This window comes from Microtus pennsylvanicus, chromosome 1 (genome assembly GCF_037038515.1).
Source record: "Microtus pennsylvanicus isolate mMicPen1 chromosome 1, mMicPen1.hap1, whole genome shotgun sequence".
In the NCBI taxonomy this organism is placed as follows: domain Eukaryota; kingdom Metazoa; phylum Chordata; class Mammalia; order Rodentia; family Cricetidae; genus Microtus; species Microtus pennsylvanicus.
The window spans coordinates 36804798-36826427 of NC_134579.1; the positions used below are offsets into that span (position 1 = coordinate 36804798).

General features: G+C 47.2%; 1 protein-coding gene across 2 annotated transcripts in view; it reads right to left on the bottom strand.

Annotated features, from left to right (window-relative positions):
* C2cd2 (C2 calcium dependent domain containing 2) overlaps nucleotides 1–1924 on the bottom strand; it is a 68301-nt gene extending 66377 nt beyond the window's left edge. Inside the window, exon 1 of one of the 2 annotated variants that reach the window (XM_075961534.1) lies at nucleotides 1334–1924. In XM_075961534.1, the coding sequence (XP_075817649.1) occupies nucleotides 1334–1594 (261 nt within the window). In that variant the 5' untranslated portion in view covers nucleotides 1595–1924. The remainder of the gene's footprint in view (nucleotides 1–1333) is intronic. The other variant, XM_075961524.1, reaches the window with a different exon arrangement.
* Nucleotides 1925–21630: the final 19706 nt, after the last annotated feature.

The following is a 21630-nucleotide window of genomic DNA, read 5'->3' on the forward strand; positions in this document are numbered from 1 at the left end:
ACAAGAGAAAGAAGCCAAGACTGGCATCAGCTCAGGCAACTCAGTGTTCTTGTTGAAGCCAGGCTTCTGACACCAAATCAAATGGGGGTCAGTGACAGCAGCTTCATGGTGGGATGGTGTTTACGCCTACATACGAGGACACAGCTTGCATGCTGACCCTGGGTAAAGGTTCAGCTCCGATGACTGGGCACCTATTCTAGGTATCAAGAAGATGTCAACTAAGTTTGTAGCTTTTGTAGCCAAAAATCTTTTTCCAAGAGTCCAGAGCAAAGTCTCTTGTACTGTTGAATTTGTGCTAATTTATACTTAAAACTTTTTTCCTTTTTCTTCCTTCTTTCCTTCCTTCCTTTTTTTTTTTTTTTTTGTTTTTTGTTTTTTGTTCCATGGCCACATGCACCAAGGCCATGGCACAAAATCTTGGCTCAGGGCCCACTGTGAAATATTCTGAAAGTGGACAGGCTCAGCCACAACAGTGACTAAACACTGTAGTATTCACTGTGTCTAAGTACCCACTGGGCTGCACAGCAGGTGTGGGTGTCTGTGTACCTGAAGTCGAGGGACAGATGCAATGCTGACAGGTGCCAGCTCTGTCCCACCAAACTCCTAATTTCCCTGTGGAATGCCTCCAAATTGTAGACGCCAGGAACTTGACACTAACATCTCTTAAAAGTAAAAATAAGTCAGCAAGCAATTAATAACTAAAGAAACAACCACAAGAGTGTGAGGCACAGAGCTAGGTAATAAACCCAAGGTGTGAGGTCAGCACATTTTGGGTCCACATCCTGGGTCCAACAACCAAAGACTGTGCAACTCTAACCTTGCAGACATCAGTTTCCCCAGTTGCATGATGGTGAAGATGCCATGCTGATTTGGGAGTGGAAGAGGCACTTAGAGTCCCCAGGGCCACATATGGCAAACAGTGAGATCTCAACAAATGGTCACTATTCTGCAATATGCTCAGAAATGCAAGCCCTTTTGAATTGAGAAGCTCTAGGCATAGTGCAACAAATTCAACATGGAAACATATCTGGATCACAGTTATTCATTTATCAGGTTCAAAATTAATAAATGTCCACCCAGAATCCACCAGGGACCAGCTGGGTGGGCTCAGGTCCTCTGGGCAGTTCTCCCACAAACTGCCCACACTAGGGAGCCACTGATGTTCAGTGTATCAAACAGTCACGTTGTGGATTCCCCTTTGCTGGTGTTGCACTCTCCCTGGTCCTAACTTCAGGGATGGGTGCCAGGTCAGGAGCTGTGCCGGCCTCCAAACGACTGGGCTCTTTCTGATGCCCCCCTCAAACTTAAACACCACGCCCTCCTAGGAACTCACCCCTCTTCTTTGGGCCTCGGAGTTCAGGGCGGTCACCCAGGCCATTTGCCACTGGCTCTCCCAGCTATCCAGTGTCAGTATCCAGGACAGGAGCGTGTCCGACTCCCGGCGCCGTCGCTCGTCCGGCTCCGCCCGCCGCCGCGGCGGGGGTCGCGCCCTGGCCAGCGTCCATTGCGCCAAGTACAGGCCCACCGTGCCCAGGGCCGCCACGAAGAGGGACACCAGGATGAGCCACTGTACCTCGCCGAGCCACGAGCCCATGCTGACGGCGCATACCCGGCGCGCGCGCCCCGACTTCCCCGAGCAGCCGTGGCCCCGGGGCGCGGAGAGAACGGGTGGCGACTCAGGACATCCGCTGGGGCGCAGGGGCGCAGGGGCGTGGGGTCCGGGAGCTGAGAGGCAGAGACCGCGAGGAGGGCTGCGGGAACCGGTCTGGGTGCCGAATAGAGCACTGCGCACCTGGAACTGGAATGCAGGACAGAGGCGGCCTCTCCCCAAGCGCGGCAGGGAAGTACGGGGCCAGGCGCTTCCTCTTTGCTCCCAGCCCGGGGCTCCCGGCCCGCTGCCTGCAGTAGCCGCTGGAGGTCGGGCCTGGGGGCGGGCAGAAGCAGAGTCTCCCTTCACAGCTCCGCCCCTTAAAGGTCCCGGGCGCCTGCACAGGCTAAGTGCTCAGGGCCTCTCCCACCACAACCCTGAGTGGTAGCAAGATGGTGATCTCCTGGGGAGCCGTGTTTGGCGCCTTCAACCTCAAGGGCTACTGCCAGGCGCCCTGGCTGTGGTCTGTGCGCGCGTGCGCTTTGGTAAGCGATGCCCCAATGAAGTGAGAATTCCAAGAATTTCGCGACCACCAGGACTGGGTTTTTGTAAGGCCAGCCAGCAAAGGCAGCACGTAGCTGTCACCCTAAAGTAGGCTTATGGGCTGACATATGGGGCCAACGCCTGTGCTAATTCAAGATCCTGGAATGTGCTTGTCAAACCCAGGTCCTAGCTCAGGATGTGGATGGATCACTGACTTTTTTTTGGGGGGGGGGTGCACCCTGTGTCTATTTTGTGCATTTGTGACACACTTCTTCATGCTAAATTTGATAAAGAAATGTTAAGAAAGTTGTCAGAAACAGAGTAGCCAGGTTCTCTAAGACCTGACACAGCCTTATCTCTTAACATGGTACAGCTGTGTTATTTGCAGTTGTGCCAATGGAACTAGATTTCAAGTTGGGCAAGGTGAACCTAACATTCAGTCTTCTCTTACTATGTAGGAGTCTGCTAGCCAATGACTGGCTTCACGGGGGTGGGGGTGGAGAATTGAACCTAGAATCAGTATCCCCTCCACCTCTATCTTTGAGGAGAAAGACTGGGTGGCAGTTGGACAGAGGGAACTTGTGGGAACAGAATGGAATCCTCTCAAGGCTGCTGGTGTTGAACCCGAGCCTTTCCTAGTCAGGATATGGGATTAAAAACCATGTAAGTTACCATAGACTGATGAGGACTGGTATAGTCCAAAGACCAGAGGCTCTGACCTGTTCCCATTTCCCCTCTTTACACCTGGTATTTTAAGCAAAAGTAAATGAAATCAGTTCTCATTTGAAGAAAGGGTCAATTATTTTCTGACCTATAGCTAGATCTATGCAATTGAGTGGTGCGGGTCTTATCAGGCACCTGAAAGTCTAGACCATATCTACCTGTGCCCAAGCCCTCCTGTGTGTGTTCATGTGAGTTCACGTGCATGCTGGCTGCTACTGTGTGGGTGGGGATGAGGAGGAGCTCATCCATCCTGTGTGACTGGTGCAACCCGTCTCATTCCTCCACTGACGTGTCTCCGGGGCTACTCACCCTCTGACACAGCTGCAGGCTTATAACAAACTGCAAATTAGCCACCACCTCAGTCTGGGATGTGCCACATTTCCATAAGTGTCTACAAAGATACTGTTGATATACAGATATACAGGGTGTCAGTATATCTTCTAGAAACAACATGGGCTTATGGGACAATGCAAGTAGTCAAAACACACTTGTAACTAGAGCAGAAACACCTTGTAAATTCATAAAGAGATCAGGCGTTTTCTGGCAAAAGTAATACACACCTTTTTTGTCATGACATTCCTTGCTCCCCATGAGGACGCTGTTCTTTCCCGCACCCATCTTTGACCTAGGGAGCAGAATACAGGAGGAGCACCTGGCCTCACTTCAGTCTATTTTAATAGGTCTAGTTTTCAGTCACATTTAGCTGTGACTGTTGTTTGTTGAGTTTAACCACGTGTGTGTGTGAAAGACAGAGAGAGAGAGAGAGAGAGAGAGAGAGAGAGAGAGAGAGAGAGAGAGAGAGATGCCTGTGTGTGTTTCAGGTCCATGCACCCATACACAGCAGCAAAGGATGAGAAGGACATCGGGTGTCCCCCTCCACTTTCAACCTTACTCCCTTGAGACGGGATCTCTTTACTGACTCTGGAGGTACGTTGTTGACCAACAAGCTCCAGCACTCTTCTATCTCTGCCTCCTTCCCCCAGCTCTGGTGTTACTGTGTTACAGGCAGCCTTCACCCACATCTGGCTTTCTACATGTGTTCAAGGGATTCAAACTCAGGCCCTCTTACCCACTGATCCATCTCCCTAGTTCAGGTGGAAATACTCTTCAATGTAAAAGTTTGCGACTCTGAATTGCTATGAGTAGGTGGGGTAGGGGTCTGTGCCTGGAGGAGGACCCTAGGCATGCTGGCTGCTGCCCCCAAGTCAACTCTCCCCTGAGGTAGTTAGTGGATGGTGAAACATTTCCCAGCAGCTTAGCCTGGGCTTCTAGCATTTTACATCGAACCCCAGGATCCACCAGAATCAGCTGCCTACCTGGAGGACTTCCAGAGGCTTCGCTCTGAACTTAAACTGGATCTCCCTTTATTAGTGTGCTGGATATAGTGGCAGAGAGGAGGAAAGCAGAGGACCCATGTTCTGAATTCCTCTCCAGCACGCTTCCAAGAGCTAGCCATCCCCCCCACCCCAGAGCCTAGAATGAAAGGCCCCACTGTTCCAATTTTCATTCCAGACATTTCTGAGATGCTCATCACCCAGTCAAGAGTTACCTGTTGAATGTTTTATGCTGACTCACCCTGCTTTGTTGGAGGAGGCCGCTAGTTTGTTCCCAACTGCTCAGCAGCTCAGACCCAAATAATCAAACAGAAACTGTATTAATTAAATCACTGCTTGGCCTGTTTGTTCTAACTTCTTATTGACTAACTCTTACATTTTAATTTAACCCATTTCTAGTAATCTGTGTATCGCCACGTGGCTGTGTCTTAATGGCTAAAGTTCTGCCTCGCTCCAGTGGGGGTACATGGCTTCTCTCTGACTCCGCCTTCTTTCTCCCAGCATTCAGTTTAGTTTTCCCCACCTATCTAAGTTTTACCCTATCAACAGGCCAAGTGTTACCTTATTAACCAATGGTATTCACAGCATACAGAGGGGAATCCTGCATCACTGTTTCAAGGCAATTTCCTCATCTACATGTCAAGGTTGGGCATATTTTGCCATCTTCAAATTCAGAAGATATGAGGATGCTGTATTTTCAGAAATAAACATATCTAGTGTTATAAGTTTTGTGTCTGTATATAGTTATCCTCATTCATATGAGAAATTATTCATTATTGTTGAACAGTTATTTTGTGGGGATTTTTTTTTCTTAGACAGTCTCATTTAACCCAGGCTGACCTTTAACTAGCCATGTAGCCATGTAAGTAATTCTGAACTCCTGATCCTCTTGCCTCTGACCCCTGAGTGCTGGGATTATAGACATATACCACCATGCCCAGCTTTATGTGATACTAAGGGAGGGAACCTTGGTCCTCATGTATGTCAGGCAAACACTCTACCAACTGTGCTACATCCCCAGCTCACTTAAAGACTTATAGACATACTTCCAAAGAAGTGGGACTTTTGTTAAACTTCCAATATAGTTATCTTAAATGTCTGAACAAAAGGGAAAGCGGGTTCCAGGAACTCTCTAGTTTGTTTCTTCTCCTAGGCTTACCTACTGGAATTATCAAGTTGTGCCCAGCACCCTGGCAGATAGCAGTTGTTGGGGGAGCTATCATGGTTGCCTCCCAGGCCAGTTAAGCCAGCAGGGCCTCTATTCTGATGCCCCTGTCACCCCAAGAATTTCCTTTCAGCTGACTTTGTGGTGCAATACCCAGGGCTATGCTGGGGGAGTAACCAGAGAGTGGGAAGACATTTGGCTCAGTATCCTGTCTCCAGTTGACTTTAGGCCAGCTTCTTGTCATGCCTGTAGAGCCCAAGCAAGAAGCCAATGAAACAGGCAAGGTACACACACACACACACACACACACACACACCTCCTATTAGAACTAGTCCCAGTCCCAATCGAAACATCCCTTTCTTTTATCATGTCACTTTCTGAGCTTGTGGCTGGGTCCTTTTTCCTGTTGCCTTTCTTGAGGGTAGTGACTCTTCCCAGAACTTTCAGTAAGCAAAAGTGCAGCCCCTATGGGTGGAGAAGAGTCAGCTATCTCCCTTGAATGTGGTCAACAGAAATAGCAGTATTATTAAGTAGGACCCCTTCTGACAGGAATGGTACTCCAACTCACAAAGATATACCAGCTAGGTGAGACACCTGGTAGGCACTCATGAAGGTCACCTCAGCTGCCATCAGATCCTGCCCAAGACACTGGGATTTTATAGACTCACTTTCTACTCATGGAAACACTGGAAGGAAAACATTGTCCCACGTTAGAAAAGAAACTTTGTTCAGAGAGGAGGAGAAATTTGTCCAAGGTAACAACAAGAAAAAGACTGAACTAAGGTTTAACCCCGTTGGGTTCTTTGTGACCAAACCCAACATCCTATCCTACTTTATAAAGACAGAGCCAAGCAAATTTTATACTTCAAGTTTCAAAAGCTGGAAGTAAAGGAGTCCCGTTCTCTTGATCACAGGTAGAAACTTATCTAAATGAAACACAGGGGCTCTTAAACCTGAGAGATCAGTCATTCGGGAACCCGATTAACGAACAGTAGAGGGTATCTGCATGCCTTCCAGCCAGATCTGGGAAATATCTAGATGAATCCAGTCCCAGCACCTCGGTGGAGATGGTCAGTCAATCACGTGTTCATCTTGATGGGTCTGCATCCTAGTACAAATACCCATCAAACAACAGGACATGCCCCCACATTCCCACCCAAGTGACATCTACTGATGAGCCCAAGTCACAGAAACATTGAGGTGTTATCAGGATCTGAGCAGGGCCACCTGCCCTGGGCAGACTGAGGAAATGCCCATGATTCTGTTGAAGCTGAACCTACAAAGGAATGTGGCTGGGTGACAGCCTGCCTCTGACAGGAAGCTTAAATGAGCGTCCCACAGGAGTTCTCAGGAGCAATTGCTTGTTTGATTGGGTGGGAATACCCTTAAAAGCAAAAAGCAGGAAGCCAACATGGTGAGATAATTCTCTAAAACTTTCCCTTTATTCTGGGTTTTCCCAACTCCAAGGAGTACTGGCCCCTCCTGTGCATGCACACCTGAAGCTGGCCTGGGAACTGACATCCATGCTTGTTGGGGAAGGTCTTGAGGGCCAGCTTCCCAGTGCCCACTAGATCTGCCTCTGTGGCCCTGCTGCCATGGCTGGTCCAGGGTTGATGCTGTGATCATACCATGCTAGAACTATAGATGGGCATGGTTGTATTTTCCACAATATCAGACTTTACTTAATACAATTATTTCAATTACATTTAATTATTTATTAATAATAATCAATTTAATATTTAATAACCAAGTTTAGTTGTTTCAATTCTGACACAGACAGATACAGGTTCTCTTTTACCTAATATTAATTTCTAACATTAAGTCATATCATAAGTCTACAATAAACATACCATCAATCTCCATATATGTGGTTTATATAATGTATACAAGTTTAAAATGCTGCAGTAGAGTTCAAAAGGTCCAAGAAGTAGGCTTATAGAAATGCTAATAAAATTTGTTATAGATAAGATAATGGGTGTGAACCCAGACAAGCTGCAATGAAGCTTTTAGTTTAAAGAGGTCTGTTAGTTCCAAGAGTCAGGTTTGAAAGCAAGGCTCAGGGTGGAATTCAGCTATCTGCAAGGTGAAAGAGCAGAGCAGACCAGAGCAGTAAAACAGTGGCTTCTGATCCAAATTAGGTGAACAAACGGTGGGGAGGCAGTCAAGCTATATCCGCAGCTGGAGCAAATGTGAGCTGAAGTTCCAAGGAGAGTCAGGATTCTCCTGTCTGTCGATGTGGTGATATTTTATTAAATAAAGCTTGCCTGAAGATCAGAGAGTAAAACAACTACAGTGGACAGCCTTAGAGACTAGGTAGTAGTGCACACCTTTAATCCCAGCACTAGAGACGAATAGAAGATGGGAAGAGACATCTTTCGTACACAGTTTCATTCTAACGGTTTCTGGAGGCAGGATCGCCATTTTGGACTAAGGTAGATGTAAGAGTCAGTGGCTTGCTGTTTTGCTTTTCTGACCTTCAAGTTGAACCCCAATATCTGTCTCCGGGTTTTTATTAATCGTGCTACATCTGTCTGTCCCTGACACACACTGGGGTCAGGTAGGTGGGGGCATGCCATCCTTCTGCTAGCTGTCCATCTTTGTATGGGGTCCAGTCAAGGGAGCTGTACTCCTTTCTTCTGTCTGGCATGTCGAATAAGTTCTTGGGCCTGGTTTTCTTGATATGATTTTGATATTACCCCCCCCACACACACACACACTGTGTCCCTACAGTCTTACCTCACCCCAATATATCCAACAGAAAGCTGACTCCCTTTCTGGTCTCAGGACTAAGTCATTTATCAGTCCGTGATTTACGGGTAGTGCCTTGCAGATGGTGCAGTTTGTGGTCCACCCAGGGGCTGCAGTCCTCATCCTCCCTCAGAATGGAGTCAGAGCTGCTTGTAAAATGCAGTCTCCCAGGGCAGCCTGAAAAACACTGTTTATTCAGTCTGGACTCGCTTCCCTAATCTCAGCAGTTGACCTTATAATAAAACCTTGGCTGGATTTATTAGGCAAGCCTAATGGCTTTATCAGAAAGGAGTCAACTCCTAAAGTCAGGACAGGACAGATTCGGCCGCTCAACTTGGGGCATGGGACAGCATTTCTTGCCAGGGAACAGTGTACATTCCTTATAATTGATGTTTGTCCTGAGTTCTGGACCCAATGTTTTCCTCTGTGCATTTTTAAAAAAAATCCTATTTGAATATAGAAATAATCCAGAGAGAAAGTAGTCTCTTTTTGTTTATTTTTTATTTTACATACCAATCCCAGTTTCCCGTCCTCTTGGTATGAAATTACTCTCTTTAAGAGGTAAAGCATACTAGATGTAGTGGTGAATATCTTTCATCCCAGCACTGGGGAGCCAGAGGCAGGAAGATAGTTACAAGTTCAAGGCCAGCCAGAGCTCTGTAGTGAGACTGTCAAACAACAACAAACAAGAACAGCATCAGAATGAGCTGCCGTGGTATACACCTGCAATTCCAGAACTTAATTAAGAGACTGATGCAGGATCTTGAGTCCATGACTAGCCTAGGCTATACAACAAGATTCTGCCTAAATAAATAAATAAATGGATGAAGGAACTGACAATTAAAGGTACACACCAATCACAAATTTATGTTATGTTGTATAATGATGGCAATTTGCAATTACCCTACTCCCAGTCAGAAGCATGAAGTATCATTGCTCTAGGAAGAAGCTGGAGGCTTAGGACACTAAACCAAAACAAGAGTCTGGAGAAGGCTCATGCTTGAAGTCAGTCTGTGTCACCTTGTGCAGCAGAGATGGTAGCCCCTGAGGCACAGACATATAGGTGGCCCATGACACCTCATCTTCCTGGAGGTTGATGGGCATCTCCAGAGTGGTGTGTGACTACACAAGTGAGTTCTGGAGTCAAAGGACATCTCTGGAGCATCATTCTGCACAGAGGCATGTGCCCTCTGGAATGCGCCCAGGGGAGGGAAGAGCCTTACTGATCAGTCACCACCTCCAGGTCCTTGGGTCTTCAAGCCACCCCAAGTTTCTGGTACTGAGTTTGTGGACTCTCCACGCCACAGATCCAGGAAGACAGTGTCAGGAGGAAAGTGGTCCAGTCTTCGATCTCCAGGCTCTTCCTCTAGGCTTCAGAAACATCAGGCATCAGGAAAGAGATAACTGTGGGTCACAAAGGGAGCCAGTATAACCTGGGGTGAGCTGTACTCCCACCCACCTGCAGAGCTGCTTGGAATCCAGCCAGTATGCTCTGGCTAAGTCCCAGAGCTTACCAACAAACAGGAAACAAGCAAACTGTGGGAGGGAGCTCATGCTCTCATTGCTCTGAAGCAGGCACGGTGGTTACTTGTTCCTAAGGAGCAAGTGTGTAAGACCACAGAGGGGCAGACAGACCTGAGACCCTACCCCAACAGAACCTTCCCAGAGAAGCAAGAGAAAGAACACTGTGGGGACTTAGGTCACAGTCAAGAGTACTGCTCTGGTGTCACACCCACACCAACTCACAACCTCAAAACTCTGTCAGACAGTCTTATGAAAGGAAGTGTCTTGGGTAGGAGTATCATAACCTATGATACTCCTGTATCATAGAGACCTGTGGCTGATTAATGAAATGTCTGTAGTTTGGAGCCTGAGGCCCAAGGGTGGGGTGCAGCATGATACAGTACTGGTTGTAAATGATCATCTTCTCAGACGTCCTCATGTGGTAAAGAGAGCTCTTCAGATCCCCTGTACATTTAATAATTTGTTTTTTACATTTTTTTTGTGGTGCTGGGGATATAAACTGATGCATGCTAGGCATAGCTCTACATCTGAGTTATATATCTCCAGTTCTCTGGGGTCCTTTTTATAAGGGCACTAATTATCAGACCCCCATCACTACCCACCTAGTTAACTCCCAAAGGTCTCCTTCTCAACTTATCACATCAGGTTGGAATTTTAATAAATGTATTTGTGTGGGGGAGAGAGGCATGCAGGGGTGTCAGACTGAGAGTCCTTGGCATCCCTGTCAGAAGCCTCTCTGGAAGTCAATTTTGTGGGTACCCCCAGAGACTCCTTAGCTAAACTATGCCATAGAATCAGGTTCAGATATAGAATCCCAGGGAAAGCCAGCAGGCACAGCAAAGACTGGCACTGAGGTCTTTGGCCAACATTATCGATTTTGTACTAGCCCATAAGTAAACTGACCAAAGATGCTATAAAGGGAATTAGAAACACTAAAGGAATCGGATGCTGCAGACTTTGCATTTAGCTCTTAGGAACACAATGTGGTATGGAAAAAAACATATTAAAAAATGTTACTATCTTTCATTCGTAAGTAAGGAACACGAAGTCCAGAGATCCGGCTGAAGCAAGGATCCTATGGTTCTCAACAGACAGGTGAGGTTCTCTGCCTTCTCACAAACAGTCCTTCCGCTTCACTAGCTGCAAATTCACTTTTAAAAGAGCAGCTGCAATGACAAAACCACTGTTCTGAGGACAGTGTCTTAGGGTTTACATCGCTGTGATAAAAACACCACAAAGAAAAGCAACATGGGGAGGAAAGGGCTTCTTTTACTTACAGTTCCACACCGCAGTCCATTTATCAAAGGAAGTCAGGGCAATACTAGAAAAAGGACAGGAATGTGGAGGCAAGAGCTAATGCAGAGGTCATGGAGGAGAGCATACTATTGGCATGCTCCTCATGGCTTGCTCAGCCTTAAAGCACCCAGGACTATCTGCCCAGGGGTGTAACCACCCACAGTGAGCTGGGACATCCCATATCAATTGTTAGTCAAGAAAATGGCCCATAGGCTTGCCCACAGGCCAGTCTGGTGGAGGCATCTTTTCAGTTGAGGTCCCCTCTTCCCATGTGACTCTAGCTTATGTCAAAGTAATAAATAACAGCACAAACAATGTCCTAGGACCTTGGTTTCACCTGCTATGCTTTTGGGAATCAGTCACCCCTCAACTGCTGCCAAGGAGGAGTGGCCCCTGCCCTTCCGTAGTCATCCACACTGATGTCAACCACGATGCTCTGTAGGACATGTCCTCAGAGGCAGGTGTGAGCAGAGTCACAGTCCCTCTTCATATTGAGAGAAACTCAGGGAAGCTGCCTTCTGTTCCACTCTGGGTGGAAAGAGAGAGAACCTGGACAGGTTCCATAGGTGGCTGTCTGCAGGCCCATATTTCATACGAGATGTTTACAGCCAAGTTCTCTGGCCATGCATGGCTTCCAAGGCAGAACCATCCTGCCAGATGAGCTGTGGTTACCTAACAAACATCAGGATATATTGCTCCTTCTCTTTTGTTATTATGTAGATCGCCTGGGGAGGTGTGGATTCCAAGCTGCTGACTGAGTTGCAGGGGTGACAGTACTACTCCCGACTCCCGCATCCCCGGAAAGAGAATACTAATGAGTTTCCGCCTTGGTTTACAGGGTGGGGAGAAAAGGTGTTTGAATAATAAACACGGGTGATCTTCAGGAAAGGATGAACCCTGAAACTCCCTTCCGATATTGCTCTGTGAACTGTGTCTCATTATTTCCTGCTCCTCCGCACCGGTCCAGTTAGGGAAAAGTAGTTTTATGTTGGGGCATTGGACCCTGACAGCTGTCAGGAGAACAAAAAACTCACAAAAGCCTTGGCCTAGGAGTGCCAAACCCTGGCACTGGTGTTACGGGAATCCTCTGTTGGAATTCCCCTGCCTTCTTGAGTCCAAGGTACTATGGGAAGGAGCAAGAGCCTAGGAAGACATGCCCTTGGTCCCCCCAGCTCACTGGCATTCACTGCAGGAGCATGCTCGTGGCTGTGTTGGGAGCATAGTCGTGGCTGTGGCGGGAGCATGGTCGTGGCTGTGTCGGGAGCATGGTCGTGGCTGTGTCGGGAGCATGCTCGTGGCTGTGGCGGGAGCATAGTCGTGGCTGTGGCGGGAGCATGCTCGTGGCTGTGTCGGGAGCATGCTCGTGGCTGTGGCGGGAGCATAGTCGTGGCTGTGGCAGGAGCATGGTCGTGGCTGTGGCAGGAGCATGCTCGTGGCTGTGGCAGGAGCATGCTCGTGGCTGTGGCAGGAGCATAGTCGTGGCTGTGGCAGGAGCATGCTCGTGGCTGTGGCGGGAGCATAGTCGTGGCTGTGGCGGGAGCATGCTTGTGGCTGTGGCAGGAGCATAGTCGTGGCTGTGGCAGGAGCATGCTCGTGGCTGTGGCGGGAGCATGCTCGTGGCTGTGGCGGGAGCATGCTCGTGGCTGTGGCGGGAGCATGCTCGTGGCTGTGGCGGGAGCATGCTCGTGGCTGTGGCGGGAGCATGCTCGTGGCTGTGGCGGGAGCATGCTCGTGGCTGTGTCGGGAGCATGCTCGTGGCTGTGGCGGGAGCATAGTCGTGGCTGTGTCGGGAGCATGCTCGTGGCTGTGTCGGGAGCATAGTCGTGGCTGTGGCGGGAGCATAGTCGTGGCTGTGTCGGGAGCATGCTCGTGGCTGTGGCAGGAGCATGCTCGTGGCTGTGGCAGAAGCATGCTCGTGGCTGTGTCGGGAGCATAGTCGTGGCTGTGGCGGGAGCATGCTCGTGGCTGTGGCGGGAGCATGGTCGTGGCTGTGGCGGGAGCATGCTCGTGGCTGTGGCGGGAGCATGCTCGTGGCTGTGGCGGGAGCATGGTCGTGGCTGTGGCGGGAGCATGCTCGTGGCTGTGGCAGAAGCATGGACGTGGCTGTGGCAGAAGCATGCTCGTGGCTGTGGCAGTGCCAGTTTTCAGGCATCTGCTGAGCACAGGGCTCCTGTGGAGGCCTTGAGTCTTACGTGCCTCATGCTGGGGGCACATGTGTGTGGACGGCTCCCTTGCAGACCAAGAGTCCTAGAGACGAAGTGTCTTCAACCGGCCCCTTGAAATACTGGTAGGAAATGCTACATAAAATGTGGCCTACAGTGACTTCTACAGGACTGTCATGAGACTCTGAGGGGCAGAGGGTCACAGAGATGCTTCCAGAGACTTTCTTCTGGGCTGAAACTTTTAAGTTGGATTATGAGGAGAAACAAGACAAAATACAAAATAGCTGTACCCACTGACACAGGAAGAATTTCTCAGATCTCCCCCCACGTGTGTGTGTGTGTGTGTGTGTGTTTGTGTGTGTGTGTGTGTGTGTGTGTGTGTGTGTGTGTGAACTTCAGGCGTTGTTTCTCATTCACCCTCTACTTTGTTTTGAGACAGGAGCTATCAATGGTCTTGAGTTCACAAAGTAGGCAAGACTGGCTGGTCAGTGAGTACTAGAGATCCATCAGTCTCCCCGTCCACAGGGCTGGGATTACAAGCACTGGCTACTCTGCCTGGCTTTTATATGGATTTTGGAATCAAATTCAGGTCCTTAGCAAACACTTTACCAGTTGCACCCTCTCCCCAAGCTCTACCTTTAGCTTTGAATAGTCTGCTTTGTCTTTATCTGGGGTAAGTGAGTAGAGACATTTGGCGCTTAGGGTTCCGAATGCTGAGAATCCAAGAACATAATCCAGTATCTGTGAAGGCCTCATACTTTACCATGTGAGGCAATAGAGAGTAAGAACCAGCAAGAGGACTGAGCCTATGGCATGACCTACCTCAGCACACATGAGCCAGCTCCATCCATGACTCACCTCTCTCAGGACAGCTAGCCACTCCCTGAGCCTCAGCATAAATCCTCTTTGCTTCAGCTCCCCTAAGGCCCATTGCCAATACGGTTGCATTAAGGATTGTTTGCAGCATGAGAATTTGAGGGGACATGGTCTTATTGAAGCCATGGTATCTGAGTTGAAGATGCCTTCCATATCAGTTCAAATAAGATGTCACTGTACTTGGCTGTTTCCCAGATGCCTCTGATCTCAGCAGGTATCCCCTAACAAGGTCTGCCCTTGACTGGCTTTGATGCTAATTGTTCTGGTCTGTATTCTGTTTCGTATATATCCTTATATAAAGAGAATCACACTAAGGAATGCAGATGAAAGAGGAAACCTGTGAATTAAAGCATGAGGATTTGTATGAACAGAAAACAATCCAGAGCTAGGTGCGGTGGCTTGTGCCCATAATGCCAACATATGAGAGGCTGAGGAAGGAGGATCACAGTGAGTGTAAAAGAAGCTTGGGCTACAGTCTAAGAGCCTGTCTCCAAAAAACCTGAGTCTATTAGTTCTTTATTGTTACTGTGACAAAATATTTGACAAAAGCAGCTTAAGGAAGAAAGGGTTCCGGAGAGTAGAGTTCATCAGACTGTGGAAGCCAAGGCAGCAGGAACACCAGGCGGAGGGTCACTCTATCCATGCTCATGGAGCAGACAATGCTAAGTGCTGGTGCTCAGCCCACCAGATGGCACTGTATTAATTAACTTATCTAGAAACTCTATCACAGGCATGCGTAGACGTTTGTTGCCATGAGTATTCTAAATCCCATCAAGTTGACAATTGAGATGCCATTAAGTACCAGGCTGGGTATGTGCCGATAAAGACAGCATCAGGGCTTTCTGGTGCTTTCTCACTTGCCTTGGGTCCTCAGGCATCCCATGCCCCTGGTAGAGGTTGGACATTGGGTACTGAGTCTCTGCTTGTTACCTGAAAGAGTAAGGAGACTATGGGTTCTGGTAAGGGGGTCAGAAGACATCATAGCAGTGTTCTGCAAAATAAGATGTCTTTGCAAAACAAAATGTGTGTGGAGTCAATTTTTAACTTTTGTCTTCACTTCTCATGTTCTTCTTTCCATCTTTTGTTATAGAGTCAAAGTTTGTTTCCTTCTGCTTTTAGAGTCTGAGTTTTTTACCAAACACCTATAGCGTCCCTGTCCTACATGCTTTCAGGCCAGTTTTCACTTGCTGTACCCCAATACTGTTTCTCACTCACTTTGCAGAGAGTGTTATTACCTGACTCAGGGTCAGGCAAGGATTCTGGGGTCCCTGCTAACTTCCCACTTCCCACCAATGTATGTTCCAAAGTCTTCTCTTTCCTGTCTCTCCACCATTCTTTAATTGTCTGTGTTCTCTTTGAAGGTTTTTTTACCATTCTTCCATCCTTGATTATATCTACGAATGTGACAGGAATCAGGGTGACTTCAGTCTTCATCATCTTGATGGGTACTGATAGTAGAGGATGTGTCAAAGATGTGGAAGAATTAGTGAGGGAGACCAGATGTGTCAAAGATGTGGAAGAATTAGTGAGGGAGACCAGATGTGTCAAAGATGTGGAAGAATTAGTGAGGGAGACCAGCCCCGGACCTGCACTCTGAAGGCTGGCTCCCCACGGATAGTCCTATGCTTGGCACACACAATTTCATCCTGCCCACAAGTATGCCTGATTCTGAGTACTCAGCTGTGGTTCCTTCCTTGGATATACCAAGAAGGTCATCGAACGCATGAAGAAAAGAAAGGTCACTCGCTCCTGTTCATTCTTCATTCAGTATTCTAGAGGCCATAGCCTATCAAATACCAGGTGTGCAGTCCATGTTCTGGGCCACACCTGAAAAGAGTTGCAATGTGCCTGGGGTTACATGACTGAGGCCACATGCTGGTGTCCTCCTGACCTACCTTGTGACTCAACCTCACTCTGGCAAAGTCTGTGCTCAAATGGGCCCTGGCATCATTCTGCCTCAGCTGCACCATGGGCTGATTCCTATCCAGGTCTCTTTACTGACTCTGAGGGAAGCTGTTGCCATGCTGTGTAGCATTCACGGGTCTTGAAGTGAGGTACATTATCCCTGGGAGCAGACCTCGGTTAATGGGTGCCAGGAGATGGAAGGCAACTGGCAAATGCTCACTTCTGTGTCTGTGAGATTCTTTGATTCTTTCTGCATCTTCTAAGTGTAATCATCCTTATAGAAATGAAGATATTCAAAGAGGTACACAGTCCACCTTGCAGAAATGATAAAGAGTTGGGACAATTATAGTTTAGTGAAGGCTAGGACCACACCTTGACCAGGACTACTTAGCTATGTATGCTTCTTCTCCTCTTTTGAAACCTAAAACTCATGTACAACCTCCCAAATGGCACTTGTGACCAGTGACTACATTGACTGCATCTCCTCTCTCTGCTTTCCATTGCTATTTGTCACGTAAGCAGCCTATTGAGGACAGATTGCTGAGTATGGCTTGCCAGGGCCGTCAGGGTCTAGGTTCTGACCCTAATAACTACTACAGGCCGCAACCCCAAAAAAACTAGATATCAAAGAGGACTCTAAGAGAGACATACATGGATCTACAAAGGAAGATGAAAAAGACAGGATCTCCTGAGTAAATTGGGAGCACGGGGGTCACAGGAAAGAGTAGAAGGGGGTTAATGAATAAAGAACTGCTTTGAGCCTATGGCAGGGAAAACTAAGCTGAATGCTGGGAGAAAGAAGGGCAGAGTCAGAGAGAAGCCATGGAGCTCCTTCCCATCCCCCATAGATGCTGGAATGCAGGAACTTTTCCCAGTAAGCCACAGCCTTGTGGTGATACATAGATGAATAGAAATGGGTTAAATTAATATATACGAGTTAGCCAATAAGAGGCTAGAGCTAATGGGCCAAGCAGTGTTTTAAATAATATAGTTTCTGTGTGGTTATTTTGGTTCTGGGTGGACGGAAGGAATAAGCAGCCTCCTTACTACAGAAGGGGAGAGAATATGTATATCTTATAAAAACCACTTTAAAACGAGATGGTCCCTACAGAAAGCAGTCCCTTTGCCCACAACACACGTAGCTCCGGGGCAATCAGCCATAGGTCCTTTTATTACCCGTGTTGCCTCTTTGGGGTCCTGGGGCAGTTTCCCAACATAGGTTAGCAGAAAATATCTCTCACTCTTGTGGGAAAGCACTATGGTGGGTCACAGAGCCACATCCCTGAGGTAGAAAGAAGCATGTGCAATATAAAACCACTCAGTGAATCTGACAGGAGCAATTCTCCATGTTTTCATTTTTACTTTTGTATTTGAGACAGGGTTTCTTTGTGTAGCTTTGGAACCTGTCCTGGAACTCGCTCTGTAGACCAGGCTGGCCGCGAACTCACAGAGATCCGCCTGCCTCTGCCTCCTGAGTGCTGAGATCAAAGGCGTGTGCCACCACCACCCACCTCCATATTTTAAAAAGTTTGCTTTCTTTTAGAACATCAAAGTAGCTGGAGCATATTGAAAGGTGAGAAAATAGGCATCTTATGAAATTTCTTTCAGGATAAAATATTTTACCAACATCATCATCAGAATTTATTTTTTTCCTAATGTGCCTGTTTGTTTACTCTTTTTAGTCCTATACAAGTGTGTCCATCAACTCATTTCTGGATTTTTCAATTTTTCTTTTTTAAAGTGCCATTTGTTTCTCCTCACATCCATCTGCTGAGCCCCAATGATGTTACTTGTCCACCTAATGTGCACCCCTTCTTTCTCCCTGCCTCTCTTCCTTTCATTCTTTCTGACTAGGTCTTAGGTAGTCCAGACTGGCCTTGAATTCACAGTGTATCTAAGGCTGAGCCGCCAGGCTTGATCATGCTATGCTGGGGATTGAACCCCTACAGCAAGATGAGAAGTGGGGACGAGAGAGTTTGCTGGACGCTCTAGGGCCAGATAGTCTACCAGATGCAACACAGCGGCAGAAACTAAAGACCTTATCTTCAAACAAGGAGGAAGGAGAGAATCAAATACTAAAATGTTGTTTTCTGACCTCTCCATTTGTACTGTGGCATATACATGACCAGACTCATACACACAATAAATAGATATAAAAACTTTTGTCCTTGCTGGGCAGTGGTGACACACGCCTTTAATTCCAGTACTTGGGAGGCAGAAGAGGCAGACCTCTGTGAGTTCAAGGCCAGCCTGGTCTCCAGAGCTAGTTTCAGGTCAGCTAGGTCTGTTACACAGAGAAACCCTCTTAAAAAACAAAAATAAACAAACAAAAAAGTCACAAAAAACCAAAACCAAAACCAAAAAAACTTCTCATAGCCTAGGCTCTTGTTCTGACGTCTGTCAGGAGGTTGTCATCAACAGAACAACTTTCTATTCCTATATCTGTAAATCTAGCTCTCCTGGCTGCCTGTGCAATCTCCTCCTTCAATCCTGCTTGCCTCATCTTCCCCTTGGAACAGGACCAACCTGACACTTATAGGAGCACAGAATGTCCTCCCTTTCTGTTACGTGTGTCCTGGAAAAATGCTGACCTCCAAGACTAGAGTTTCTAAATTATGTGCATTGTAAGACTGAGTGGAATTCTATTACCTCTTGGTCCCATCACTCTGGCCAATCTAAGTATGTCCAGGGAAATGTCCAGGGTGTCCTTGCACCACAAACTTCCCCTTGGTGGTAAGCACCACCATGCCTAAATTCTCACACAACAAGGACCATCCCCCACTAGACAGTTCTTTTTTTTTTTTTTTTAACAGAACTTGCCTCAAGTTTATTTGTAAAAACAGCATAAGGTCCTGAACATCTGCAAATACTGTGTAGGTGTTCACACCAGTCCATCTGTCTTCACACTGGCAGACTGCGACCTTTTTTATGGGGCCTTCACAGGGGCCTGGGCAACTTCGGGAGCCTGAGCTGCAGCTGAGGCCTCTGCCTTGGCTTGAACCTTGGGCTTTGTTTTTTGGAGCCTACGACCACTGGCCATGTAGCTTCTAATCCGCTTCCCAAGCTTGGGGTGAGCAATTAAAGCCAGACGGGTGAGTTTGCGGGTGGGGCCCTTTGGCACCTTGGGCTTCATCACCTGGGGCTTCACCAGGGCCTTGATGGCCTCCGCACGTGCGCTCATGGCCTTTGCATTATTTGCCTGCATCTTCTTCAGGCCTTTCTTGTTGTGCTTCTTGGCAAAGCGCATGTTCCTCAGGAACTTGGGGTCAACCCCCTTGAGAGATTCGTATCTTTGTGACCGGGATTTCTTGATGCCGTTTCTGTGCCATTTCCGGGACTGGTTGTGTGTGGTGTGGTTCTTGGACTTGGCCATGGCTGGACGGTAATCGGCGGCTCCCGAAGCGCCTGCGACCGGAAGAGCCACTAGACAGTTCTATAGCAATGCGCACGGTGGTGGTGATGGGGTTGTGGAAAAGAGCCCAGTTCTGCTGAGACAAAACAGCCCTATGGCAAGCACTTTTGTGCTCAATGAAAGAGCTAGCAGGGTGTTTTACACTACATGTTTTTGGACCTTACAAAGAAAACAGACAAAAATAGCACCTGACTTTACACACAGCTCAATAATCTTCCTGTAATCTTTGATCTGGACAGCTTTTTTTCTTTTTTGAAAAGATACTACATTTGTGTGTGTGTGTGTGTGTGTGTGTGTGTGTGTGTAAGAATAGGCACACATGTGGAAGTCAGAGCACATGTTGTCTCCATACTCTTGGAGATCAACTGAACTCCGGGTGTCAGGATTGGTGGCCTTTACCAAGTCATCATCTTTTTTTTTTTAAAGGCATATTTCATGTAGTCTATGTTGACCTTAACTATGTATATAGCAGAGGGAGACCTTGAACTTTATTTTGATCTTCTTGCCTCCACCTCCCTGAGGGCTTGAACTACAAGTGTGTGCCACTATGCTGAGATTGTGATGTTAAGGAGCAAAACAAGGGTTTCCTCATGCTAGGCAAGCACTGAGTCCCTTTGATGAACTCTACAGAATTAACTTGTAGACCCATCTCAATGATCATGGAGTCTCACAGAATAAAACCTCTGTCTCCTTACGTGCCAAATGTCCTTTCTCAGTGGCACAGACAAAAGATGCCTATCCTGACTTCCTGATGTTCCCATTACATCAGGCAGGTCAGTGTGCTTGCTGTTTTAACTATAGACCACCTCTGTTTCCAAAGGTAGAGAGAAGCCACAGGGACTTTCTTCCCAGATGAACCATTCTATCCTCCCCTCTAGGGTGTAGCCTTGCACCTGAGAAGCTGGGCACAACAAAAATTGCACTCTCACATCCACCTGTGTTCTGTGGTATGTGTGCATCTCTCTCTCTCTCTCTCTCTCTCTCACACACACACACACACCCCACACACATACACGCAGCATTTTTTTTAAAGGTAAGTAAAAGCTGCCTAAAGGTAAGGTGACATCCATTGTCAAGTTATCAATTTCAAGTTCTAGGCTGTGGCTTAGAGGGCCACTGGAAGTGAAAAGCAAGGTCACCCAGGTTTCCTATGAAGAAAAAAAGTGTCAAGCCCCTATACGCATGAGTCACTTCCAAGCTAGAAGTATCTTATCTTGGCAAGCAGGTTCTATAAAACTGTGACCATACACATAACCAAGCATTATTTTCCCTTCACCCTAATTAGCTCTCCTATTCCTCTTCTTTGTTTACAGATATTTATTCTAAGTAAATATATGTGCCTGTGTGAGTATATGCACTGAGTACAGGTGCCCTTGGAGGCCATAAAAGGGCATCACCCTGCAGATGAAAGGACAGGCAGTTTTGAGCAACTCAGTGTGGGTGCTGGGAACTAAACTTAGGTTCTGTGAAATAGCAGTCAGTATGCACTCTTAAACCCTGAGCCATGTCTCAGCCCCATCCTCCTCCTCATGTGTGTCTGCGTGTGTCGGGGACAGCCCCAGGTGTTAATTCTAAGTTGCTTATTTATTCAATTATCTTTAACATGGGACTTCACTATGTATCCAGAACGGCTGCAAACTCACAGAGATCTATTTTCCTGTCTCTGACCTCCAAGTGCTGGAATTAAAGGTGAGTACCACCATGCCTGGCAATACGAAGCTTTATTTTTTTTTTATTTTTATTTTTTGTTTTTTTTTTTTTTTTTAGACAAGATTCTCTGTAGCTTTGGAGCCTGTCCTGGAACTAGCTCTTGTACATCAGGCTGGCCTCGAACTCACAGAGATCTGCCTGCCTCTGCCTCCCGAGTGCTGGGATTAAAGGCGTGCGCCACCACCGCTGGGCTCGTTATTTATTTTAACAAGTCCTAAGAATAGAACTCATGTTCTTATATTTGAAAAATAACTGAGCTATCTTCTCAGTCATATGTATGTATTTGTCCTCCTTTAAGTCTGGTTGCTGAAGAATTTAGGGTATCCACGTTTGCGTGCAAATGAGTATCCATGCTTCTGCTTTCTGATCCTTACCCAAAGTAACTGAACTTACGAAGGAAATGGCTGGTTTCAGACATGTGGGAGGAAAAGAATGCAATAAGGTTATATAACATCTTATGCCCTGAAGCAAAACACATGAAGGAATATTTAGATTAATTTAAGCATTAAATAAAGACTGAAGGCAACAGGCTATAGCCAGTTGGACAGAATGGGATCAGAGACTCCACAGCACACACGATTAGATGGGTAGGTCAAAATAAGAGGGTGGGAGAGTGTGGGGCTGGTTTTTTTTTTTTTATTTTT